Source organism: Salmo trutta, chromosome 14 (genome assembly GCF_901001165.1).
Source record: "Salmo trutta chromosome 14, fSalTru1.1, whole genome shotgun sequence".
NCBI classification, from domain to species: Eukaryota; Metazoa; Chordata; class Actinopteri; order Salmoniformes; family Salmonidae; genus Salmo; species Salmo trutta.
The window spans coordinates 33,806,607-33,832,065 of record NC_042970.1 but is presented as its reverse complement, the minus strand read 5'-3'; the positions used below and the strand labels follow the sequence as shown (position 1 = coordinate 33,832,065).

At 43.1% G+C, this 25,459-nt stretch overlaps 1 protein-coding gene across 1 annotated transcript in view; it reads right to left on the bottom strand.

Annotated features, from left to right (window-relative positions):
- tex264a (testis expressed 264, ER-phagy receptor a) overlaps positions 1-25,459 on the bottom strand; it is a 175,145-nt gene that overhangs the window by 5,694 nt on the left and 143,992 nt on the right. The window contains exon 3 of the mRNA XM_029775422.1: positions 16,175-16,367. Within this exon, the coding sequence (XP_029631282.1) occupies positions 16,175-16,367 (193 nt within the window). The remainder of the gene's footprint in view (positions 1-16,174; positions 16,368-25,459) is intronic.

Below are 25,459 nucleotides of genomic sequence, written 5' to 3'. Positions count from 1 at the left end.
TGATTTAGGTCAGGGCTTTGTGATGGCCACTCCAATACCTTGACTTTGTTGTCCTTAAGCCATTTTGCCACAACTTTGGAAGTATGCTTGGAGTCATTGTCCATTTGGAAGACCCACATGCGACCAAGCTTTAACTTGCTGACTGATGTCTTGAGATGTTGCTTCAATATATCCACACAATTTTCCTACCTCATGATGCCATCTATTTTGTGAAGTGCACCAGTCCCTCCTGCAGCAAAGCACCCCCACAACATGATGCTGCCACCCCCGTCCTTCACGGTTGGGATGGTGTAATTCGGCTTGCAAGCCTCACCCCTTTTCCTCCAAACATAACGATGGTCATTATGGCTAAACAATTCTATTTTTGTTTCATCAGACCAGAGTACATTTCTCCAAAAAGTACGATCTTTGTCCCCATGTGCAGTTGCAAACCGTAGTCTGGCTTTTTTAATGGGGTTTTTGGAGCAGTGGCTTCTTCCTTACTGAGCAGCCTTTCAGGTTATATCGATATAGGACTTGTTTAACTGTGGATATAGACACTTTTGTACCTGTTTCCTCCAGCATCTTCACAAGGTCCTTTGCTGTTGTTCTGGGATTGATTTGCACTTTTCGCACCAAAGTACATTCATCTCTAGGAGACAGAACGCGTCTTCCTGAGCGGTATGACGGCTGCGTGGTCCCATGGTGTTTATACTTGCGTACTATTGTTTTTACAGATGAATGTGGCGTTTGGAAATTTCTCCCAAGGATGAACTAGACTTGTGGAGGTCTACCATTTGTTTTCTGAGGTCTTGGCTGATTTCTTTTGATTTTCCCATGATGTCAAGGTACTGAATGGACTCAAACGATGTCCATTAACCTATCAGAAGCTTCTAAAGTCATGACAATTTTCTGGAATTTTCTAAGCTGTTTAAAGGCACAGTCAACTTAGTGTATGTAAACTTCTGACCCACTGGAATTGTGATACAGTGAATTATAAGTGAAATAATCTGTCTGTAAATAATGGTTGTAAAAATTACTTGTGTCATGCACAAAGTAGATGTCCTAATCGACTTGCTAAAACTATAGTTTGTTAAGAAAGTTGTGGAGTGGTTGAAAAACAAGTTTAATTGACTCCATCCTAAGTGTATGTAAACTACCGAATTCAACTGTACATCTGAGATGAGTAGTGCAAGATATGTAAACATCATTATTAAAATGGCATTTTTAAAGTGACTAGTGATCCTTTTGTTAGAGTGGACAATGATTTCAAGTCTGTATGTAGGCAGCAGCCTCTCTGTGTTAGTGATGGCTGTTTAACAGTTTGATGGCCTGGAGATTGAAAAATAGCTTCTGTCTCTCAGTTCCAGGTTTGATGCACCTGTACTGACCTCGCCTTCTGGATGGTAGCGGGGTGAACAGGCAGTGGCTCAGGTGGTTGTTGTCCTTGATGATCTTTTTGGCCTTCCTGTGACATCGGGTGCTGTAGGTGTCCTGGAGGGCAGGTAGTTTGCCCCCGGTGATGTGTTGTGCAGACCGCACCAACCTCTGGAGAGCCCTGCGGTTGTGGGAGGTGCAGTTGCCATACCAGGCAGTGATATAGCCCGACAAGATGCTCTCAATAGTGCATCTGTAGAAGTTTGAGGGTTTTGGGTGACAGGCCAAATTTCTTCAGCATCCTGAGGTTGAAGAGGTGCTGTTGCGCCTTCTTCACCACACTGTCTGTGAGGATGGACCATTTCAGTTTGTCCGTGATGTGTACGCTGAGGAACTTTCCAGCTGTCCTGTCGATGAGGATGGACCATTTCAGTTTGTCCGTGATGTGTACGCTGAGGAACTTTCCAGCTGTCCTGTCGATGAGGATAGGGGAGTGCTCCCTCTGCTGTTTCCTGAAGTCCACGATCTTCTCCTTTGTTGACGTTGCGTGAGAGGTTGTTTTCCTGACACCACACTCCGAGGGCCCTCACCTCCTCCCTATAGGCTGTCTCGTCATTGTTGGTGATCAAGTCTACTACTGTTGTGTCGTCTGCAAACTTGATGATTAAGTTGGAGGCGTGCGTAGTCACGCAGTCATGGGTGAACAGGGAGTACAGTAGGGGGCTGAGCACGCACCCTTGTGAGTCCCCGGTGTTGAGGATCAGCGAAGTGGAGGTGTTGTTTCCTACCTTCACCTCCTAGGGGCGGCCAGTCAGGAAGTCCTGGACCCCGTTGCACAGGGCGGGATTCAGACCCAGGGCCTCGAGCTTAATGCTGAGCTTGGTGTTGAATGATGAGCTTGGATGGTACTATGGTGTTAACTATGAGCTATAGTCAATGAACAGCATTCTTACATATGTATTACTCTTGTCCAGATGGGATAAGGCAGCGTGCAGTGCGATGGCATCGTCTGTGGATCAATTGGGGCGCTAAGCAAATTGAAATGGGTCTAGGGCATTGATGCCCAGGACGTCGATCGAGGTCGATTGCGAACATCTTTCTAGTAGACCGCATAAACGTTTTCAAAATGTATGCACAAAAAAATATATATTTGGGCAATTCACAGTGTTACCATTGAGTCTGCTTAAAGATAATGAGGTCCACAGCTCTGAAGCACCGTATGCTTTTCTTACAGGTTAGCTTCTTTCTCGAATATTAGTGTACAGCCAAAATATAAAAAAACTGCTTGATTGACATAAAATTGGACCAACCCGCAGCACTATAGTTGCTACATTTGTTTTCCAAACTGTCACTACCATAGCAACCATCTGCAGTTAGTACGTTTACATTTCCATGCTTGCGAGACCTGTAACAGAATATTCTTTGTTGTTCCAGTGGTGGTTATTTTTTTACTACTTTTTTTCTATGAAGTTGCGGTTACGTGTTTAACATGAGTGCTGGACCAAGCAGCAATAAACTGAAAATCTACCACTTTTCACCACAACAAATTCAAAATGTGTGTCTGATCTGCCATTCAAACATAGCTCTTGCTAAGAAGGGAAATGTCGAGAGGCATTTCAAAACTGTTCACAAGAAATATGAAAGTGACTTTCCAGCTAAAAGTGAACTACGTAAAAGAAAAGTAAAAGAGTTGAAGTCTCACCTAGCTGCCCAACAATCGATCATTACAAGGCCCAGCTCAAAATTGCATACTAGCAAAGCACAATAAACCGTTCCAGGATGGAGAAATAGTAAGAGGCCTTTTTAGAGGCAGCAGAATCATTGTTTGAGGATTTAAAAAATAAATCAGAAATCATTTCCGCTATTAAGGATATTGAGCTATCCAGAAATACTGTTACACGGCGCTGTGAAATGGTGGATGAGGATTTGAGGGAGCATCTTAAAAAATACATAAATGAGTGCGTGTTCTTTCACTTTAATTTGATGTGGCGACAGACGTGATCGACACATCTCAGTTTTGCATTTTCATCAGAATGGTGTTTGAAGATATGACTGCCAGAGGAACTACTCAAAATCATATAGTTGAAAGGAAAATCTCAACGGGAGGACATTTTTGTGACATTCAAGGACTTTATTAATAGCACTCAGTTACCCATTTACAAACCTGTGTAATGGAGCACCAGCCATGACTGGCCGCATCAATGGGTTCATCAAGTCAAAATACCGGTCCACTCTAAGCGATGATCACCTGGACACATGCTTGAGGCTAGCAATCAGTAGCTACAAACCAGACTATGCAAAGCTTGCTGACAGCATCATCCAATCAATAAAGTGAAATGTTATTTAATATTGGCGGGGGCAGAGGAGGGGGAAGACCGCGTTAGGAAGAGGGTGGAAAAAGTAGATCCTATGTAACTAAAGTCTGGGCACCCCTGGTCTAGGGTGTCAGGTAAGGTTGAGGTGATATGATATGATCCTTGACTAGTCTCTCAAAGCACTTCATGATGACAGAAGTGAGTCCTACGGGGCGATAGTCATTTAGTTAATTTACCTTTGCTTTCTTGGGTACAGGAACAATGGTGGACATCTTGAAGCATGTGGGGATTGCAGACTGGGATAGGGAGAGATTGAATATATCTGTAAACACCCCAGCCAGCTGCTCTGAGGACGCGGCTAGGGACGTCTGTGCCCGGCAGCCTTGCGAGCGGTTAACACACAAAAATCTTACTCACGTCGGCCACGGAGAAGGAGAGCCCACAGTCCTTGGTAGCGGGCCACGTCGGTGGCACTGTGTTATCCTCAAAGCGGGTGAAGAATGTGCTTAGCTTGTCCGGAAGCAAGACATCAATGTCCGCGACATGGCTGGTTTTCCCTTTGTAGTCCGTGATTGTTTGTAGACCCTGCAACATACGTCTCATGTCTGAGCTGTTGAATTGCGACTCCACTCTGTCTCTATACTAACGTTTTGCCTGTTTGATTGCCTTATGGAGAGAATAACTACACTGTTTGTACTCGGCCATATTCCCAGTCACCTTGCCATGGTTAAATGCAGTGGTTCGCGCTTTCAGTTTTGCGTGAATGCTGCCATCTATCCACAGTTTCTAGTTAGGGTAGGTTTTAATAGTCACAGTGGGTACAACATCTCCTATACAATTCCTGATAAACTCAGTCATCGTATCAGTGTATTCGTCAATGTTATTCTCGGAGGCTACCCGGAACATATCCCAGTCTGCGTGATCAAAACAATCTTGAAGCGTGGATTGGTCAGACCAGTGTTGAATAGTCCTTAGCACGGGTACTTCATGTTTGAGTTTCTGCCTATAGGAAGGAAGGAGTATAATGGAGTCATGATCAAATTTGCCAAAGGGAGGGCTTTGAAGGATCCCAGAAGTTGGAGTAACTGTGGTCGAGTGTTTTAGCAGCGTGAGTACTACAGTCAATGTGTTGATAGAAGTTCGGTAGCGTTTTCTTCAAATTTGCTTTGTTAAAATCCCCAGCTACAATAAATGCAGCCTCAGGATATGTGGATTCCAGTTTGCATAAAGTCCAGTGAAGTTCTTTGAGGGCCGTCGTGGTATTGGCTTGAGGGGGAATATACACGGCTGTGACTATAACCGAAGATAATTATCTTGGGAGGAAATACGATTGGCATTTGATTGTGAGGTATTCTATGTTGGGTGAACAAAAGGACTTGAATTCCTGTATGTCATCACAATCACACCATGAGTAGTTAATCATGAAACATATCCCCCCCACCCTTATTCCTCGAGAGATATTTATTCCTGTCTGCGCAATGAACTGAGAACCCAACTGGCTGTACGGACTCAGACAGTATATCCCGAGAGAGCCATGTATCTGTGAAACAGAGTATTTTAGAATCCCTGATATCTCTCTGGAAGGAAATCCTCGCCCTGAGCTCATCAACTTTATTATCCAGAGACTGAACATTAGCGAGTAATATACTCGGAAGTGGTGGGTGGTGTAGAAGTCCACTCCAAATACCTCTTCTCCGCTGGTGGTGTTTTGCATCAGCTTCTGGAATGAGTTCAATTGCCCTGGGGGGTATGAACAAAGGATCTGATTCAGGAAAGTCATATTCCTGGTCGTAATTCTGGTGAGTTACCATCGCTCTGATATCCAAAAGTTCTTCCCTGCTGTATGTAATAACACCCCAAAAATGTTGACCTAATAATGTAAGAAATAACACAATAAAAAACAAAATACTGCAAAGTTGGCTAGGAGCTAGAAGCACGGCTGTCCTATCTGTCGGTGCCATTTTCATTTGCACCAATTAGTCACGGTAATTAGGCTTCTCCAAGCTCTGATGCTGCTGCTGGTCATTAGTAGCCTACCAAACTTGCTAACTGCCTGGTACTCTGCACTCTATTGTCACTAAAATCACTCTGACATCAATGCAAATGTATTCAAAAATGTTGTCAAACACTTCATGAGAGCCCATAAGCTCATGTTGCACAACATTTCTATAGGCTATGCAATTGCGCGAGAAAACAGAGTATTGCCCTCTACTAAAAAGAGGATCCCATCAGCTTTCTATAGGCTAGGCCTACTATATTTATTTCTCAACTTTGCTTATATTTACAACTGGAGTATAGCTTACCTGGCTGGCATGAAAATAAACCAAGGGGAAAAGCTTCCTCCATTCGCTATTTAAGTGCATAGATGACATGTATTTTTTCCGCTGCCCTGGTTTCGATACAGGTGCATGATAAATGGTCCATCCTAAATCAAAACAAATTTCACACATATATTATTTAGTATATGTAAAGATTAAATCAAGAATAGTCTGATGAGTGACAATATTAGCCTATCAATTGTGAATTATATATAATCACTTGTGAATGATGCCCACCATAAGAAACAATGCCTTTTTTTGCAACTTTTTCGAATCATAGTCACACACCTCATGTAGCATAGCCCATAGGCGTATATGTTTTAATAAGGTTTGTATCACAACTAAAGTGACCAAATAACTTCTTAAAATTAAGCACATGAATCTGCTTTACAAGGGGTGAAGAGCCTAACTGACATACGTAAGCAAAGCCTGAGTTTCAAGTTTGGGGAAGATGAAAATGAAGATGATTTTCACCATAAAAATGCACCTTTATAATAAAAGCATTACATGTATAATTGCATTTGCGGTCACTTTTGACAATAGTGTTTTCCGCTAATGGAATATTTGTGCTTATAGCCTACTACCATGGGTGCATTGCTGCGCTTATAATGTCAATATTTTAAACTAAACGTTCTAATCTGTTGCGTCAGCCACATTGCGTAAAAAAGTTTTTGGGATGCTAGTGGTTGTATTAATTTGGGATCTATCACATCCCACAACTGTCCCAGACTATGTTTGGAATATGTATTTCTCTAAACCTAATGGAATAGGTCAACTTTTGTACTAGTAGACAGTAGATTGACATAAGCTAGTGCTTTTACTGTTCGTTAGGCCTACTCATCTTGTTGTCTGACGAAAAGTAAATGTGGACAGTTCTTCCAATATCTTCAATATGCACATCGGAATTGGATAAGGACTCACGCAGTTGCATCCTCGATTTGTCTGTCTTCACTTGTAGCCTGTGAGAAAGACCCGATCACGTGATGGAGCGCGCAGCACTCAGGGAGAAGTGCACAACGGCCACTGGCCGCAAAAGGCATAGATTCAGTTATGGTGCATTACGGCCACACAATGGGGATGCTGCCATGAAATTCTAGGCATTATCAAGTGCTTGTCAAATTGTGAATGAGTGACTGATGTAGTGTGTACAGTCTGCACAAAAAAACAAAGCAGAGCTCATGCCTTTCAAGTGACTTTTTTTCAAATCATCATTAGTCACATCATGCAGCCTTACAATAATATTAAAAATCAAAACATATAGCCCAATGTTTGTAGAACAACTAAAGTTACATTAATAACTAAACTAAGTAGCCCACAGCCATTTGGCATAGCCAGATCAGGACCTAACATGAGGACAACTCAGAGTATGCTATTCTGTTCTTCTGAAAAATACTACATTTTCTTCATATCATGCCTCTTTAGCCCTGTCTAATATAAATAATGGATTTATTGTGAAGGTGTAGGCTATATTACATGAATTTATTAGACTTGTTAAAATGTGGATGCTCCAAAGGTCTTCATCAGTGGCGTGTAGGCTGTGTGTGGAAGCCAGGAGATGCTAAATGTGTTTATGTTAATTACGGTCAATTACCGTGAGACAGACAATTATTTGCTTGACAATCACCAGCTTCCGAAATGTCCTGACCGACACAGCGCTATACACATACACATGGATTTTGTGTTGTAGATATGTGGTAGCGGAGTAGGGGCCTGAGGGCACACACTTAGTGTATTGTGAAATCTGTTATGAATGTATTGTAATGTTTTTAAAATGTGTATAACTGCGTTAATTGTAATAAATACAAATACAAAGTCAGTGCTAGTAGTAAAAGACAACTCCCCCCCAAAAAACTAATCCCACTGTATTATGGACCATATAGTATCACAGGGGACTACAGTGCAATACACGCACAGGCTCTCTGAGCCCCTCACACAAGTCCCCCCTCCAATCAGATCTCTCCATCTCACAGCAAGCTCATTATCAGGTCCAGGGTTCAGCGTATCTGAGCCTGTCTAATATACAGAGACTACGTCTATATGAGAGTGGTTCTGATGATGGGGTTATTTATGGCATATTATTAAGCTGAGAAACATCCCATTTACCAGCCAACAAGTCCATACACAGCAAACCCATGTGGTCTAACAAGGGAATATGAGGCAGTGATCCTTATTAGGCCTGAGTTTTTCTATTAAGGGGGCATCCTAAGCCTTCTCAATGAGAGGGAGGATATGTAGGTCCATGGAGTTATTATATGTGTGTTGTATTTTACATTTCTCATGCTGCAGAAAATGTCCATGCCAGGTATAGTGGTTATGTTCTACCAGCAGCTGAGATGGGAAATAATTGGTCTATTTAAGGTAATTGGGCGGAAAGCCCCCAGGAAGATGCTTCCAACGAAACCTGACTACTTTCACCCACGAAAAACTGTAAATAAGTCATGACAAAGCTCCCAAATTGAAGCAGACTATGCTTTGGAAAGTCTTTTAGATAACATTTGCTTATATTAGTTGCTAAATTGGGCCCAGTGGGAACGAAGAGAGGAGAAGAGAGGGGGGTTTTAAAGGAGGATAGCTGGAGGTAATTAGAGACAGACACGACAGAGGCAGGCTGGGAGTTTGAAGAGGAGCATGAGGGGAGGGGACTGTGACAGCAACAGCAACAAAAAAATGAATAAAAAAAAGACTAAATACACCTATTCTGTCATCTACCCAGGCTATCCACAGGAGAAGGCTGCAGCAGGCATCTTTCTATATTAAGAAGAGAATACCAGTCTGACGTTTGTGTTTTACTGACATTAGTCTGTTTGGTTTTAATGAGGATTCTTGATTGGGAATCCTCATCTAAGCAGAAACACTTAGATTTGCAATATTACTTCCATACACAACTTCATTGGTTCTAGATTAAAGAACTATGTAAGATAGCAAAACACGGAAAGGAAAAACGGGTATTTATATTGTAATGGTTCCTAATGCACTATTGACATGTTAGCATTTCAAAATTCCATCAATTACAGTAAGTATGTCATTTTAAGGGCAATATGTAAAACTAAATAATTTGCTGTAGCTAGCACACCTGACACCTCCCCCCTTTCATTAGCCTTGATTAAAACAACAAGATGATATGTAGGAATAATTACATAATTACATTAAAGATGTGATAATTGTTGCGTAATTATATAGCAATTAGAGATAAATTACATTTAGTAGGACTAAATTATACTGTAGCCATCTCTGTACTACTTCTGGAGGGTAATAATAATAATAAGAATAATGTCATATTGACCCAGACATCCTCAGTTCAGCTCAAACAGCTCATCAAGGACAGATAATGGCTCTGCACTGCATGATCTCATAGTTTTGGAGTGCGAGGGAAACGTAATGTTTATCCATGTAGACCACTGGTTTGTGTGTCTTTCAGTTTACTCAGTGCATGCGGGTGCAAATTACTTCCATAACTACCCTCGACATGGTAAATATTAACTATTGAGTTTGTGATCTAAATTGAATCACCTTACTGTGCAAGTTGGACTAACAATCTCTCACATTTCAGCTTTTGTGAATAATCATGCACAGTCTGCTACGTTTCGCCGGTGTTCAAATAAATACTTTAGTACATGCAAAAGCACACCCTCCTCAAACTGGAACACCTGGTAAACAGGTACCCTGAGGTACAGGTGTAAGACCTACAGAGAATATTAATCATCTCATTTACAATATGTGGCAACATAAAAAAAAACAACACATCACATTTTGTATCTATTTTTGTAGTATCCTTGTGTATGTCTCCTGCGTTAAGAAATAAGCAGTAATTTACATAGCAGTGATCATCATCATATGTAAAGAGCACATGATTTGTATTGTCTTTCCTCTAATCTAGAGAGACGTTGAGCACACAGTACAGCAGTATGCACACTACTAGTAAGGCCACCCCCCAAGTCCACCATCCAAGGTGGTGTATTTGAGTTACAGGCTGGCTGTCACAGTATCCACAGAAGGTGGCGCCCCTCCTCGGTCGGGCGGCGCTCGGCGGTCGTCGTCGCCGGCCTACTAGCTGCCACCGATCTATGTTTCTGTGTCTTTTGGTTTTGTCTGTCTGATCTGCACCTGTTTCTTGTCTGTCATTAGTTAGGTTATTTAGTGTGTCTTTTCAGTTCAGGATTTCGTGCGGGATTGTTTTATGTCAACTCTGGACAGTTGTGAGTGCTGCGCTCGTTGTTAATTATATTTACCGGGCTGCGCCCCGTGCGTCTTTTGTTTTGGGAACGTGTTTTCCCGAGTTGAATTTATGTGCGCCCTGTGCCTTTCGGCTTCTTGTGTTGTTCCCGGATTTTCTATTAAAACCCACTATTACTCCGGACCTCTGTCTCCTGCACCTGACTCTGCCTCTCTACTGATCCTGGTAATCGTGACACTGGCTGGCCACACACAGGTAGGTCTGGGTGGAAAGTCGAACAACAGACACAGCGAGGCACCGCTGATTGAACTCTCTCTCATTAGGAAAACACTCTCTCGCTCTCTCCCTCTCTCTCTAACGTACAGTATTATACAGAGCCATGAGTGCATGGAACTCCCTTCCACCTTATACAGCGCAAGTGAACAGCAAACCTGGTTAAAAAAAACAAATAAAGCAACACCTCACAGCACAACGCCTCTCCCCCATGTGACCTACCTGTTGTGTGTATTTACTGACATGTACACTACATGAGTATGTAGTGGACACCTACTTGTCGAACATCTCAATTCAAAATCATGGGCATTAATATGGAGTTGGTTCCCCCCTATTCTGATATAACAGCCTCCACTCTTCTGGGAAGGCTTTTCACTAGGATGTTGGAACATTGCTGCAGGGACTTGCTTTCATTCAGCCACAAGAGCATTAGTGAGGTCGGGCACCGATGTTGGGCAATTAGGCCTGGCTCGTAGTCGGTGTTGAAATTCATCCCAAAGATGTACGATGGGGTTGAGGTCAGGGCTTTGTGCAGGCCAGTCAGTTCTTCCCCACCGATCTCGACAAACCATTTCTGTATGGACCTCGCTTTGTGCATGGGGGCATTGTCATGCTAAAACAGGAAAGGGCCTTCCCCAAGCTGTTGCCACAAAGTTGGACGCACATAATCGTCTAGAATGTCATTGTATGCTGTAGCATTAAGATTTCCCTTCACTGGATCTAAGGGGTCTAGCCTGAACCCCGAAAAACAGCCCGAGACTATTATTCCTCCTCCATCAAACTTTACAGTTGGCACTATGTGCTGTTGTCTGTGCCCAATAATGTTCGTACCATGTTTTGTGCTGCTACTACGCTGTGTTGTTATGTGTTGCTGCCATCCTGTTGTTGTTGTCTTAGGTCTCTCTTTATGTAGTGATGTCTGTTTTGTCCTATATTTTTATTTTTAATCCCAGCCCCCGGAGGCCTCTTGCTTATATATATATATATATATATATATATATATATATATATATATATATATATATATATATATACATACATACATACATACATACATACATACATACATACATACATACATTCGGGCAGTTAACCTTCTCCTGGCATCCACCAAACCCTGATTTGTCCGTTATTTGAGGGTATGGCAGTCATTTGAAAAACATTATAACAGTATTTCTGATTATCTTCTCAACTCACCATCACATACTTTTAATGTGGGGCTATGACAGTCAATTTCTTCATGCTCCTGTGTAGAACAACTTGTCAGATGGTGCATTGGAGACTGGTGTGTTCCTGTCCTGTCTTTTCACAATACTATTGCAGATCAACATAAAAGCCTAAAACACAGCCGTGGTGTCGCTCTTCATTTCTTGGTTCTTCTGTGGTGCACATAAGACCCGCTACACATGCCAGTCTCTCTTGGCTAAGAGATGAGGAAAGACTGACTGCGTCACTGGAAATTCCAGATTGTTGGCATAGTCAACTTACACACAGCACTGACACACACACTTACCCCACCAGACATGCCACCAGGGGTCTTTTCACAGTCCCCAGGTCCAGAACAAATTCAAGGAAATGTACAGTATAATACAGAGCCATGAGTGCATGGAGCTCCCTTCCATCTTCCATAGTGCAAGTGAACAGCAAACCAGGTTTCAAAAAACAAATAAAGCTCACAGCACAACGCCTCTCCCCAATGTGACCTACTTGTTGTGTGTATGTACTTACATGTATGTGTAACTGATAGATACACACACACACACACAAAACATTAACACGTGTATGTAAATTGTAAAGTATTTTTTCTGTAATGTCATTTTCGCTATTTGTCGGGCCCCAGTAAGACTAGCTGTCGCCATTGTTGTTGGCTAAAGGGAATCCTAATAAATCAAATCCCTACCTATATGTACAAACAGTTGAAGTCAAAGGTTTACATACACTTAGGTTGGAGTCATTAAAACGTATTTTTCAACCACTCCACACATTTTTTGTTAACAAACTATAGTTTTGGCAAGTCGGTTAGGACATCTACTTTGTGCATGACACAGATCATTTTTCCAACAATTGTTTACAGACAGATTATTTCACTTATAATTCACTGTATCACAATTCCAGTGGGTCAGAAGTTCACATACACTAAGTTGACTGTGCCTTCAAACAGCCTGGAAAATTCCAGAAAATTATGTCATAGCTTTAGAAGCTTCTGATAGACTAATTGACATTTGAGTCAATTGGAGGTGTACCTGTGGATGCATTTCAAGGCCTACCTTCAAACCTACCTCTTTGCTTGAAATCATGGGAAAATCAAAAGAAATCAGCCAAGATCTCAGAAAAAAAAATTGGAGACCTCCACAAGTCTGGTTCATCCTTGGGAGCAATTTCCAAACGCCTTAAGGTACCACGTTCATCTGTACAAACAATAGTACGCAAGTATAAACACCATGGGACCACGCAGCAGTCATACCGGCCAGTATGGAGATGCGTTCGGTCTCCTAGAGATGAACGTACTTTGGTGAGAAAAGTACAAATCAATCCCAGAACAACAGAAAAGGACCTTGTGAAGATGCTGACGGAAACAGGTACAAAAGTATGTATATCCACAGTAAAACAAGTCCTATATCGAACATCCTGAAAGGCCGCTCAGCAAGTAAGAACCCACTGCTACAAAATCAACATAAAAAAGCCAGACTACGGTCTGCAACTGCACATGGGGACAAAGATCGTACTTTTTGGAGAAATGTCCTCTGGTCTGATGAAACAAATATAGAACTGTTTGGCCATAATGACCATCGTTATGTTTGGAGGAAAAAGGGGGAGGCTTGCAAGCCGAAGAACACCATCCCAACCATGAAACACGGGGGTGGCAGCATCATGTTGTGGGGGTGATTTGCTGCAGGAGGAACTGGTGCACTTCACAAAATAGATGGCATCATGAGGGAGGAAAATTGTGTGGATATATTGAAGCAACATCTCAAGACATCAGTCAGGAAGTTAAAGCTTGGTCATAAATGGGTCTTCCAAATGGACAATGACCCCAAGCATACTTCCAAAGTTGTAGCAAAATGGCTTAAGGACAACAAAGTCAAGGTATTGGAGTAGCCATCACAAAGCCCTGACCTCAATCCTAAGGCTGGGTGATGAATCAATATCAATAATTATCGAGGTAATTACTTCCCTCAATAACGATATAAAATGTTTAGATTCATTTTCAATAATGTCGATATAGAATAATTAGGTGCAGCAGTCCATTTCACCTCTGTGACGCAGCAGGAACGTGCGGAGAAGTGACAATATGCACGTGAAGAGGTATACGCCCACTAAAAACCACTTAGCACCTTGAGTGATGGAGTAGCAACTATTAACCACGAAAAATGAGTGATGTCGGCGAAAACAGTGGCAGTGATAGCCATGGAGAAGGAGCAGCTTCCAACAAAGAAATTATAGATAAAAAGGGTTAAACTGTTTCAGTAATTTGGAAGTGGTTTGGCTTTTTGAAGTCCGACAAAGAGCAGACCAATGTTCGGTGCAAATTGTGCCGTGGACAGGTGGCTACGAAGTCTGGTAATACGACAAACCTTTTTCAACATCTGAAGCAAAATCACTCTTTGGAACATGCAGGAAGTTTGAGTTCGTGCAACGGTATTGATAAACGCCCCTCAAGCACCAGCCAATCTAGGGATGTTTGCCCGAAGCAGTCAACACTGACAGCATTTATGCCCTACAAGCAAACATCGAAAAGACAAAGACGTCACAAATGCTACCAATTAGCACAGTCGAAAAGGAAGGTTTCAAGAGGCGTATCAATTTAATTGACCCCAAGTACGTGCTCCCTGGCCGCAAACATGGAACAATTTTCCTTCAAGTATAATTTCATGTGTAGCTCACATAATAAAAAAAGTTACCTTTATTTAACTATGCAAGTCAGTTAATAAGAACAACTTCTTGTTTACAATGACGGCCTATCGGGGAACTGTGGGCTAACTACCTTGATCATGGGTAGAACGACAGATTTTTACCTTGTTAGCACGGGGATTCGATCTAGCAACCTTTTGGTTACTGGCCCAACACTCTAACCACGGTGTGTTCAGGCATTCTTGAGTTTGAAGCAGATATGCACCTTTTAAACATTATTTGATTAATATCGTGATAATTAGCATTATCGAATGAAAAAATATATAGATATCGTGATAAAAACTTGACTCAGTTACGCCGGCTCTGTCAGGAGGAATGGGCCAAAATTCACCCAACTTATTGTGGGAAGCTTGTGGAAGGCTACTCGAAACGTTTGACCCAAGTTAAACAATTTAAAGGCAATACTACCAAATACAAATTGAGTGTATGTAAACTTCTGACCCACTAGGGATGTGATGAAAGAAATAAAAGCTGAGATAAATCATTCTCTCTGCTATTATTCTGACATTTCACATTCTTAAAATAAAGTGGTGATCCTAACTGACCTAAGACAGGGAATTTTTACTTGGATTAAATGTCAGGAATTGTGAAAAACAGAGTTTAAATGTATTTTGCTAAGGTGTATGTAAACTTCCGACTTCAACTGTATCTACCTCAATTACCTCGTACCCCTGCACATGGACTCGGTACTGGTACCCCGTATATATAGCGAAGTTACAGTTTCTCATCGTTTTATTATTTCTCAATTTTTCTCTCTGTATTGTTGGGAAGGGCCTGTAAGTAAGCATGTCACTACACCGGTTGTTTACCAAGCATGTGACAAATAAAATGTGACTTTATTTGATTTGACACACACACAGCTTATGCTTGCTGTTAGTATTGCAGAACTGTGTTGACCCACTGTTTAAACTCTGATTGCTATAGACCACTGGGGGACTGACATATTGATTATTGAAGCAATTTAGACTTAGAGTGAAAGTGAAAGATCCTCAGGTCACAACACAGTACACCAGACAGCCTCCCACACTGCCATAAATCCTCACTACATGACAGGGCCAAGCAGAGAGAGAGAGAAAGAGAGAGAGAGAGATAGTGAGGGAGGAGAGAGAGAGAGAGAGGGGAGAGAGGAAGGAGCAACAGGAAAGTAGAGGGAGATGCATGAAAAGGGAGAGAGTGTCAACATTTGGAGTAAACTGAACTCAGTGAGCTTTCTGAAGTCTGATGCTTAAACAAATACAAAATTCTACCAATGAACACCCTTTTGTCTCAATTACAGCCCACACAGTCTTATCCATACACACAAACACACACACACCAACCCGCTTCCCTTACAAAAGTATTTGTGCAAAGACGAAGTCAATATCGCTACTGTGCTAAACTGAAGGCCATATCAAGTTTAAAAGACAAACCAATTGTGCTTGAAGAAACGTTCTTACACAGTGACAGAACAATTACAGGGACTCATATATCAGCTGTTGGATGGAATCAACGTGGTGCAGCTCCCGTTGAAAAATACCTTCAGCTACATCCTAGCTGTTTGTTAGTTCTTGAAATCGAACACACAGCCTTACCTTGGGATAGACTAGAGGTGTAGCCTGTTGATCTGCAAACTCACTTAAGTAACAAATACTTCAAACAAACCTCTTAGTCAAACAAGCTGTTCAGGAAGAAACAGTTCAATGCTTTTGTCTTTCTTTCCTCTGCTGGCCACCCTATGTCTAATTTCAACTTCTTTGATGTTTTCTTGCTATGAAACTAGCTAAAAAAACATCTTTGTTGCTTGAACGTTTCAGTGGTTGTATGGAAAGATGAGGGGATTAGAGTACCTGCAATATCCGTCCCTCTGTCCTGGTCCGAGGATTCCTCTGTCACCGGTGTCTTGGCCGCTGTCTGTGTGATGAGCTCGGGCACAACGAAGCCAGTGTGGTGGAAGCCACTCTGGGAGGACAGCGGAGCCATGTAGTGGGTCAGGTCCCCTATATTGATCTCAATGAATGGCCAGGCATGGAGCTGCCTCTCCTGTGGGGTGGGTGAGAGAGAGAGAGAGAGAGAGAGAGGGACAGAGCAGGAGAGAGAGAGAATGTTTCATTCCCATTGACAAGAGGCAGTGCATTTTATGAGATCTGCCCTCCACTCCTGAGCTTGTCTAAGGCTCAACCGCTCCGTATCTAAAAACCACTTATGTCAACAATGTAGGGTGAGTTACTCTAAAGAAAAACTAAGTCTTTCTCTAAAGACGGCTGCCGTAGACCAGAAAGACTTGTCAGTTTGACCATGTACCACATCTATAAGCACCGCATTTCTCCCATAACAATAAACTGAGCTGTGAACCATTAAGCCAATTTGTTCAGTGTTAAAGCATGACATAATTTCTCTCCTCTCCCACTCTATTCTGGACTACACACAACAGTATATAAAGATATTATTTCCAGGAGGAGATAGCCCCCTGCTTGAGACCTTTACTCCACTCCCTGCTCATAATGTTTAACGCTACGCAGTTTGCTTATCCAGCACACCCTGATTAGAACAAGGTTGTGTGAGGGATGAGCAGACACAGACATGGGGACACACACAGGCGCACGCACACATACACACACCAATTATTCTTCATTTAATGAGCCAGTCTCTTTTGTCATGGAAAAAAACAGACACACTCCAGTAATTAAAAAAAGTGTTTACACACTATGAGAAAACCTGGATACAGACATTGATATGCTGTTTAACCTCACACAGAGTAGTGAGCTAGTCAATATGAGGATTGATACAGTGCCTTCAGAAAGTATTCATACCCCTTGACCTAGTCCACATATTGTTGTGTTACAGCTTGAATTCAAAATGGATTAAATAGATGTTTTCCTTCACCCAACTACACACTATACCCCATAATGACATTTTAGCAAATTCTATTGAAAATTAAATACAGAAATATCTCATTTACATAAGTATTCACACCCCTGAGTCAATACATGTTAGAATAACCTTTGACTTTCTGGGTAAGTCTATAAGAGCTTTGCACACGTGGATTGTACAATATTTGCACATTATTCTTAAAATAATTCTTCAGGCTCTGTCAAGTTGATGTATATTTGGCCTTGTGTTTTAGGTTATTGTTCTGCTGAAAGGTGAATTTGTCTCCCAGTGTCTGTTGGAAAGCAGACTGACCCAGGTTTTCCTCTAGGATTTAGCCTGTGCTTAGCTCTATTCCGTTTGGTAGTGGTTGCATCATGCTATGGATATGCTTTGCATCGGCAAGGACTAGGGAGTTTTTTTTATATAAAAAAAAATCTGAAGAGTTGTACTCAAGGATGTGTTGTGTTGGATTTGCCCCAAACAGAAGGCTTTGTATTCAAAAATCCCTGAGCGGTTTCCTTCCTCTCCGGCAACTGAGTTAGGAAGAACGCCTGTATCTTTGTAGTGATTGGTTGTATTGACACACCATCCAAAGTGTAATTAATAACTTCACCCTGCTCAAAGGGATATTCAATATCTTATTATTTTTTCACCCATCTACCAATATGTGCCCTTTGCCAGGCTTTGGAAAACCTCCTTGGCCTTTGTGGTTGAATCTGTATTTGAAATTCACTGCTCGACTGAGGGACCTTACAAATAATTGTATGTGTGGGGTACAGTGATTCAAAAATCATGTTTAACACTATTATTGCACACAGAGTGAGTCCATGCAACTTATTGTGAATTATTAAGCACATTTTTACTCCTGATCTTATTTAGGCTTGCCATAACAAAGGGGTTGAATACTTATTTACTGAAGACATTTCAGCTCTTCATTTTCTATTAATTTGTAAGAAATTCAAATGATATCAAATCATTGTTATTTGATATTATGGGCTGTTGTGTGTACGCTAGTGACACAAAATCTCAATTTAATCCATTTTAAATTCAGGCTGTAACACAATTGTTTTTTGAAAAAGTCAATGGGTGTGAATACTTTCTGAAGCCACTGTATATACAGATATTCCACAAGTGCTGTGATCCATTTAGCAGCATAGGTTGACCTTTGATTGAGGATCAGTTTCAACAAATGGAATCATCTTTAGAGCAGGGGCACATTACTCCTTAGAGGGACAACCTTCAGAGAACATTAGAAGAACCTTCCCTAAAAAGAAAAGCAGCACGTTAGGCTTCTCAAGGCAACCTGTTTTGTTGTGCTTGAATTCCGCAAACACAATGATCACCATGTTTCTGCAGCTTTATAATAAGAGCCGTAAGCTTCTCACATTCCCACTACTGATACACCAGTCAACTATACCATTATGTTAAGAGCCCATTCCAATGATAAGCTGTGTGTTCTGCAGATGGGCAGAAGGAATCAGATAAGCGGAGAAGATCAGAGAGGAGTGACATGATGAAGCCCTACCAGTATGCTGACATAATACTCCACTATAATTTATGTGTCTGGTGAATGAATATGAATTTCTGTGAGAAGTTCCTCCATGCAAGTCCATTAACAAACCATGTACATATGCTGTATGTGTAGTTGGGTTAAAATGATGTTGAATAATAAACTACATTCATCAATCTGACTCCAATTACCATGTGAATAAATGCTACAGACGTTTAACATTTTAGTAATTTAGCAGATTCTCTTATCCAGTGTGACTTACTGTTAGTGCATTCATCTTATTAAGATAGCTAGGTGAGACAACCACAGGTATAGTAAGTACTCTTTTCCTCAATAAAGTAGCTATCAGCAAAGTCAGAGCTAGAAGGGGAGGGGTGTTGAGGTGAGGAGGGGGATTGTTTAAAATAGTCTTTGAAGATGTGTGGTTTCAGGTGCTTTCGGGGAGATGGGCAGGGCCTCCGCAGTCCAAGCTTCAGGGGGAAGCTGATTCCACCATTGGGGTGCCAGGACAGAGAAGAGCTTGGACTGGGCTGAGCGGGAGCTGCCCTCCCGTAGCGGTGAGAGGGCCAAAAGGCAAGAGGTGGCAGAACGGAGTGCTCTGGTTCGCGTGTAGGGTTTGAGCATAGTTCCTCTTGCTGCTCCGTAGGCAAGCACTATGGTCTTGTAGTGGATGCGAGCTTCTACTGGTAGCTATTGCAGTGTGCAGAGGAGCAGGGTGACATGGGAGAACTTGGGAAGGTTGAAAACCAGCCGTGCTGCAGCGTTCTGGATAAGTTGCAGGGGTTTTATGGCACAAGCAGGGAGCCTAACCAACAGCGCGTTGCAGTAGTTCTAGCGGGAGATGACAAGTGCCTGGATTAGGACCTGCACCACTTCCTGTGTGAGGTAGGGTCGTACTCTACGGCTGTTGTAGAGCATGAACCTACAGGAGTGAGTTACTGCTTTGATGTTGGCAGAGAACGACAGGGTGTTGTCAAGAGTCATGCCAAGGTTCTGCGCACTCTGGGAGGGCGACATTGTGGAGTTATCAACCATGATGGAGAGGTCTTTGAACAGGCAGGCCTTCACTGGGGGGAAGAGCAGCTCCGTCTTGTCGAGGTTGAGCTTAAGGTGGTGGGCCGACATCCAAGCTGATTTATCTGCCAGGCACACAGTGATGCATGCCGCCACCTGGGTGTCAGAAGGTGGGAAGGAGAAAAGTAGTGTAGCAGATAATTCTTTGTGAGTGGGACCAGTGGACTCAATAGGCTCAGTGAATGAGGAGTGGATATCCTCAACTCTCTTTTCCAAGTGGTTGACAAAGTCGTCCGCAGAGAGGGAGGAGTAAGGGGAGAAGTGGAGGATTAAGGAGGGAGGACAAGGTGGAAAATAGTTTCCTAGGGTTAGAGGCAGAAGCTTAAAATTTGGAATGATAGAAAGTGGGGTTAGCAGCAGATACAGAGAAAGAGAAGGTAGAGAGGAGGGAGTGAAGTTTAGTTTTCCTCATTTTAAGATTAGCTGCCCGCTTGCAATGAGTCACCCAGCCTCGGAGCAGGCGGGGAGGCTCGAGCCGGCTGGGAGGAAAGGGGACACTGCGAGTCATAGGATGCAGAAAGGGAGGAGAGTAGGGTCATATAGGCAGAATCAGGAGGGAGAAGGATTTAGCAGAAAAGAGAGATGATAGGATAGAAGAGGAGAGAGAGAGAGCGAAGATTGCGACAGAGCATGACCATCTGGGTATTGGCTGAGTGGCTAGGGTTGGAGGAAAGGGAGACAGAAAAGGAAACAAAGCACTTATCAGAGACCTGGAGGGGGGTTGCAGTAAGATTAGTAGGCAAACAGTCTCTAGTAAAGATGAGGTCAAGCGTATTGCCTGCCTTGTGAGTAAGAGGGGATTGGGAAAGGGTGAGGTAAAAAGAGGCAAGGACAGGAAAGAGAGAGTTGGAAAGAAAATAATCGAAGGCAGACGTCAGGAGGTTGAAGTCACCAAGTACTAAGAGCGGTGAGCCAGTGTCAGGAAATGAGCTTATCAAGGTGTCAAGCTCATTGAGAAACTCTACAAGGGCACCTGGTGGGCAATAGATGACAACAATGTTAAGCTTGAGTGGACAAGTGACAGTGACAGCATGGAATTCAAAGAGAAGATGGACAGGTGAGAGACGGAGAAAAGAGAAAATCTCCAGGTAGGAGAAATGAGTAGCCGTGTGCCACCACCGCGACGACCAGATGCTCTCAGACTATGAGAGAAAATGTAGTCAGACGAAGAGGGAACAGCTGGTGTAGCAGTGTTCTCTGGGGTGATCCAGGTCTCTGTCAGCCCAAAAAGTTAAAGGACTGAAGGGCAGCATAGGCTGAGATGAACTCTGTGTTCTTGACCGCAGATCGGCAGTTCCAAACGCTGCCAGAGACCCGGAATTCCACACGTGTTGTGCGTGCAGGGTACACTAAATTAGAAGGATTGCAGCCAAGGGGTGGGGAGCGTCTGTAAAACCTACAGGGAAAGGAACAAACAGCTATAGAAAACACACACAGTTGCCAAAGCTACAAAAGAGCAAAACTAGATAATCTGAAAATAACTCAGTAAAATACTCAAGTGAGAGAATGGTGAGGAAGGTGTTTCTTTCCTTCCTCGAACGACTTGGCAGAACAACTCGGCAGAACCGTCTTCATTTCGGCGACACGACCGCCGCTTACACGGCTGCCGCTGAGAAACTAGGGGAGACTGAAGTACTACAACAAATTGCTAATTGTCTAGCAGAGGTGAAGAGCACACCTCCCTGTAGTAATTGCCGATTGCCTAGGAGAGGCAATACAGCCACTGATTACCAAAACAAGTCACAAATTGCCCTGCCCCTTAATCCTGGTTGATGTGTCAACAATCAACTGCGAGTTATGAGCAGTCAGCAGTTCACACACCAAGTAGGCTACTGGGAAGACAGACAGCATTTAAATAACACTATATGACCAAAAGTAGGCCTACACACATTCATTCAACTGATCAGACAGATAATGAGTGAGACTAATGGGTCAATCTGGGATTCAAACAACAACAAAGGATACCCAGCCACTTTTTCTGGTAGACAACATTGCACATGTCCCTATCCCACCCGGAGGGTGTCCAGAGACCAGGGGATGAATAGCCTTCAAATTAAACTACCCCACACTCCGACACCATGAAAAGGAAAAAAACATCCCTTAGTCAGGGCTTTTAGCCTCCCTCTCTGGAATATTTCACCTCTGAAATTCGGCAAAATATTCTAAATGAGTTTCAGATGTTTGGTGATTATACACAAGCTTAGAGCGCCAATCCATGTGGAAGCGAATCCACCTCGATGTGCCAAGAGATTGGAGCGGGACTGGAGGTTTGAAAATGTGGCCCACAAAGGACCATAAGAAGCAGAGTGATCCAAACGAGGCCTGGGAATATAAAAGCCAGGAGTGTGATTTCGAGATGTCACAGTTTCATAGTGATTGAATTACACTACATGACCAAAAGTATGTGGACACCTGCTCGTCCCATCCAAAATTGATGGGCGTTAATATGGAGTTGGTCCCCCCTTTTGCTGCTATAACAGCCTCCACTCTTCTGGGAAGGCTTTCCACTATATGTTGGAACATTGCTGCAGGGACTTGATTCCATTCAGCCACAAAAGCATTAGTGAGGTCAGGCACTGATGTTGGACGATAAGGCCTGGCTCACAGTCGGTGTTCCAATTCATCCCAAAGGTGTTTGATGGAGTTGAGGTCAGGGCTCTGTGCAGGCCAGTCAAGTTCTTCCACACCAATCTCAATAAACCATTTCTGTATGTTCTTCGCTCTTTGAAATGGTAAAGCATGGTTGTTTCTCTAGATAATACCATGAACCGCGATTGACCACACGCTGTGCTCCCACACCAGCGAGTCTCGACGATTTCTGTATCACAGAGTCCAAGAAGGTCATCATCTCTCCACACTACAGATGTCTATGTCACCACTCTCCTTGGGTGGAGGCAAGCGGCTGTGTGATGAAAGAGGGGAGTTTATAAATATTCTAGAACATTTACCCTAAAGAGAACATTAGGCTTTCATAATTCATAATTGTGCTGCTAAGCTTTTAATTCATGCCCAAGACATTCCAGAGAATTGACAGCTTTACTATATGTATAGTACAGCCACAGAGTCACACAGAGGACATATTATAGGACATAGAATGGGTTGTGGGGGCACCATGTTTCAGTGGTGTAAGCGCTTGTTTATCACCTAAGTACATTGAGTCGTCGTTATCATTTACAAGCAAAAACATACTGTTGACGCCGACAATACAAGTAATGTTACTAGTAGCAATGGAGGACATCTTCGGCAGGCTAAGCTAGAAGCGTGTGCTGGACCACATCGAAGAAAACTGGAAACTGCATTCACAGGCTCTGGCCATAACGAAGACAGAAGAGAGGCACTATGCTGAAACGTGCGCCGGGCATTTCATGGATCTAGCAAAGCAGTGAAACATTGAAAACAAAGTTACCACAGACAGTGCACGGAACATGATTGCAGCTGCAAGACATCTGCATTTTGACACCTGCCCTGCACCGCGCACAGTCTCTGAAGGTCCATCACAGTGTCCCTACAGAACAGCGCCCTAGCCAAATGCACATTGTTTCGGGGCATTTCAAACACAGCCCACCAAGTGACTCCTTCTTCGAAAAGAAGGAGTCACTCGCACAAGATGTCACGACAAGATGGAATTCCACACCGCGGAAATGCTATTCTTGTGGGGACTTCTGGTCAAATAAAATTGTATTTGTCACATGCGCCGAATAACTTACAGTGAAATGCTCACTTACAAGCCCTTAACCAACAATGCTTTAACAAACAATTAAACAGCAGCAGTAAAATAACAATAGCGAGGCTATATACAGTTGTGGCCAAAAGTTTTGAGAATGACACAAATAATAATTTTCACATAGTTTGCTGCTTCAGTGTCTTTAGATATTTTTGTCAGATGTTACTATGGAATACTGAAGTATAATTACAAGCATTTCATAAGTGTCAAAAGCTTTTATTGACAATTACATGAAGTTGATGCAGAGTCAATATTTGCAGTGCTGACCCTTCTTTTTCAAGACCTCTGCAATCCGCCCTGGCATGTGTAACCGATGTGAAATGGCTAGTTAGTTAGCGGTGGTGCGCGCTAATAGCATTTCAAATCAGTGACGTCACTCGCTCTGAGACTTGAAGTAGGGTTTCCCCTTGCGTTGCAAGGGCCGCGGCTTTTGTGGCATGATGGGTAACGATGCTTCGGTGGGGTGTCAGTTGTTGATGTGTGCAAGGGTCCCTGGTTCGAGCCCGGGTTGGGGCGAAGAGAGGGACGGAACCTACACTGTTACATTGATGCTGTTGACCCGGATCATTGGTTGCTGCGGAAAAGGAGGTGGTCAAAGGGGGGCGGTGAGTGTAACCGATGTGAAATGGCTAGTTAGTTAGCAGTGGTGCGCGCTAATAGCATTTCAATCAGTGACGTCACTCGCTCTGAGACTTGAAGTAGGGTTTCCCCTTGCGTTGCAAGGGCCGCGGCTTTTGTAGCGCGATGGGTAACGATGCTTCGGTGGGGTGTCAGTTGTTGATGTGTGCAAGGGTCCCTGGTTCGAGCCCGGGTTGGGGCGAAGAGAGGGACGGAACCTACACTGTTACACATGCTGTCAATTAACTTCTGGGCCACATCCTGACTGATGGCAGTCCATTCTTGCATAATCAATGCTTGGAGTTTGTCAGAATTTGTGGGTTTTTGTTTGTCCACCCGCCTCTTGAGGATTGACCACAAGTTCTCAATGGGATTAAGATTTGGGGAGTTTCCTGGCCATGGACCCAAAATATCAATGTTTTGTTCCCCGAACCACTTAGTTATCATGTTTGCCTTATGGCAAGGTGCTCCATCATGCTGGAAAAGGCATTGTTCGTCACCAAACTGTTCCTGGATGGTTGGGAGAAGTTGCTCTCGGATGATGTGTTGGTACCATTCTTTATTCATGGCTGTGTACTTAGGCAAAATTGTGAGTGAGCCCACTCCCTTGGCTGAGAAGCAACCCCACACATGAATGGTCTCAGGATGCTTTACTGTTGGCATGACACAGGACTGATGGTAGCGCTCACCTTGTCTTCTCCGGACAAGCTTTTTTCAGGATGCCCCAAACAATTGGAAAGGGAATTCACCAGAGAAAATGACTTTACCCCAGTCCTCAGCAGTCCAATCCCTGTACCTTTTGCAGAATATCAGTCTGTTCCTGATGTTTTTCCTGGAGAGAAGTGGCTTCTTTGCTGCCCTACTTGACACCAGGCCATCCTCCAAAAGTCTTTGCCTCACTGTGCGTGCAGATGCACTCACACCTGCCTGCTGCCATTCCTGAGCAAGCTCTGTACTGGTGGTGCCCCGATCCCGCAGCTGAATCAACTTTAGGAGACGGTCCTGGCGCTTGCTGGACTTTCTTGGGCGCCCTGAAGCCTTCTTCACAAGAGTTGAACCGCTCTCCTTGAAGTTCTTGATGATCCGATAAATGGTTGATTTAGGTGCAATCTTACTGGCAGCAATATCCTTGCCTGTGAAGCTCTTTTTGTGCAAAGCAATGATGACGGCACGTGTGTCCTTGCAGGTAACCATGGTTGACAGAGGAAGAACAATGATTCCAAGCACCACCCTCCTTTTGAAGCTTCCAGTCTTTTACTCGAACTCAATCAGCATGACAGAGTGATCTCCAGCCTTGTCCTCATCAACACTCACACCTGTGTTAATGAGAGAATC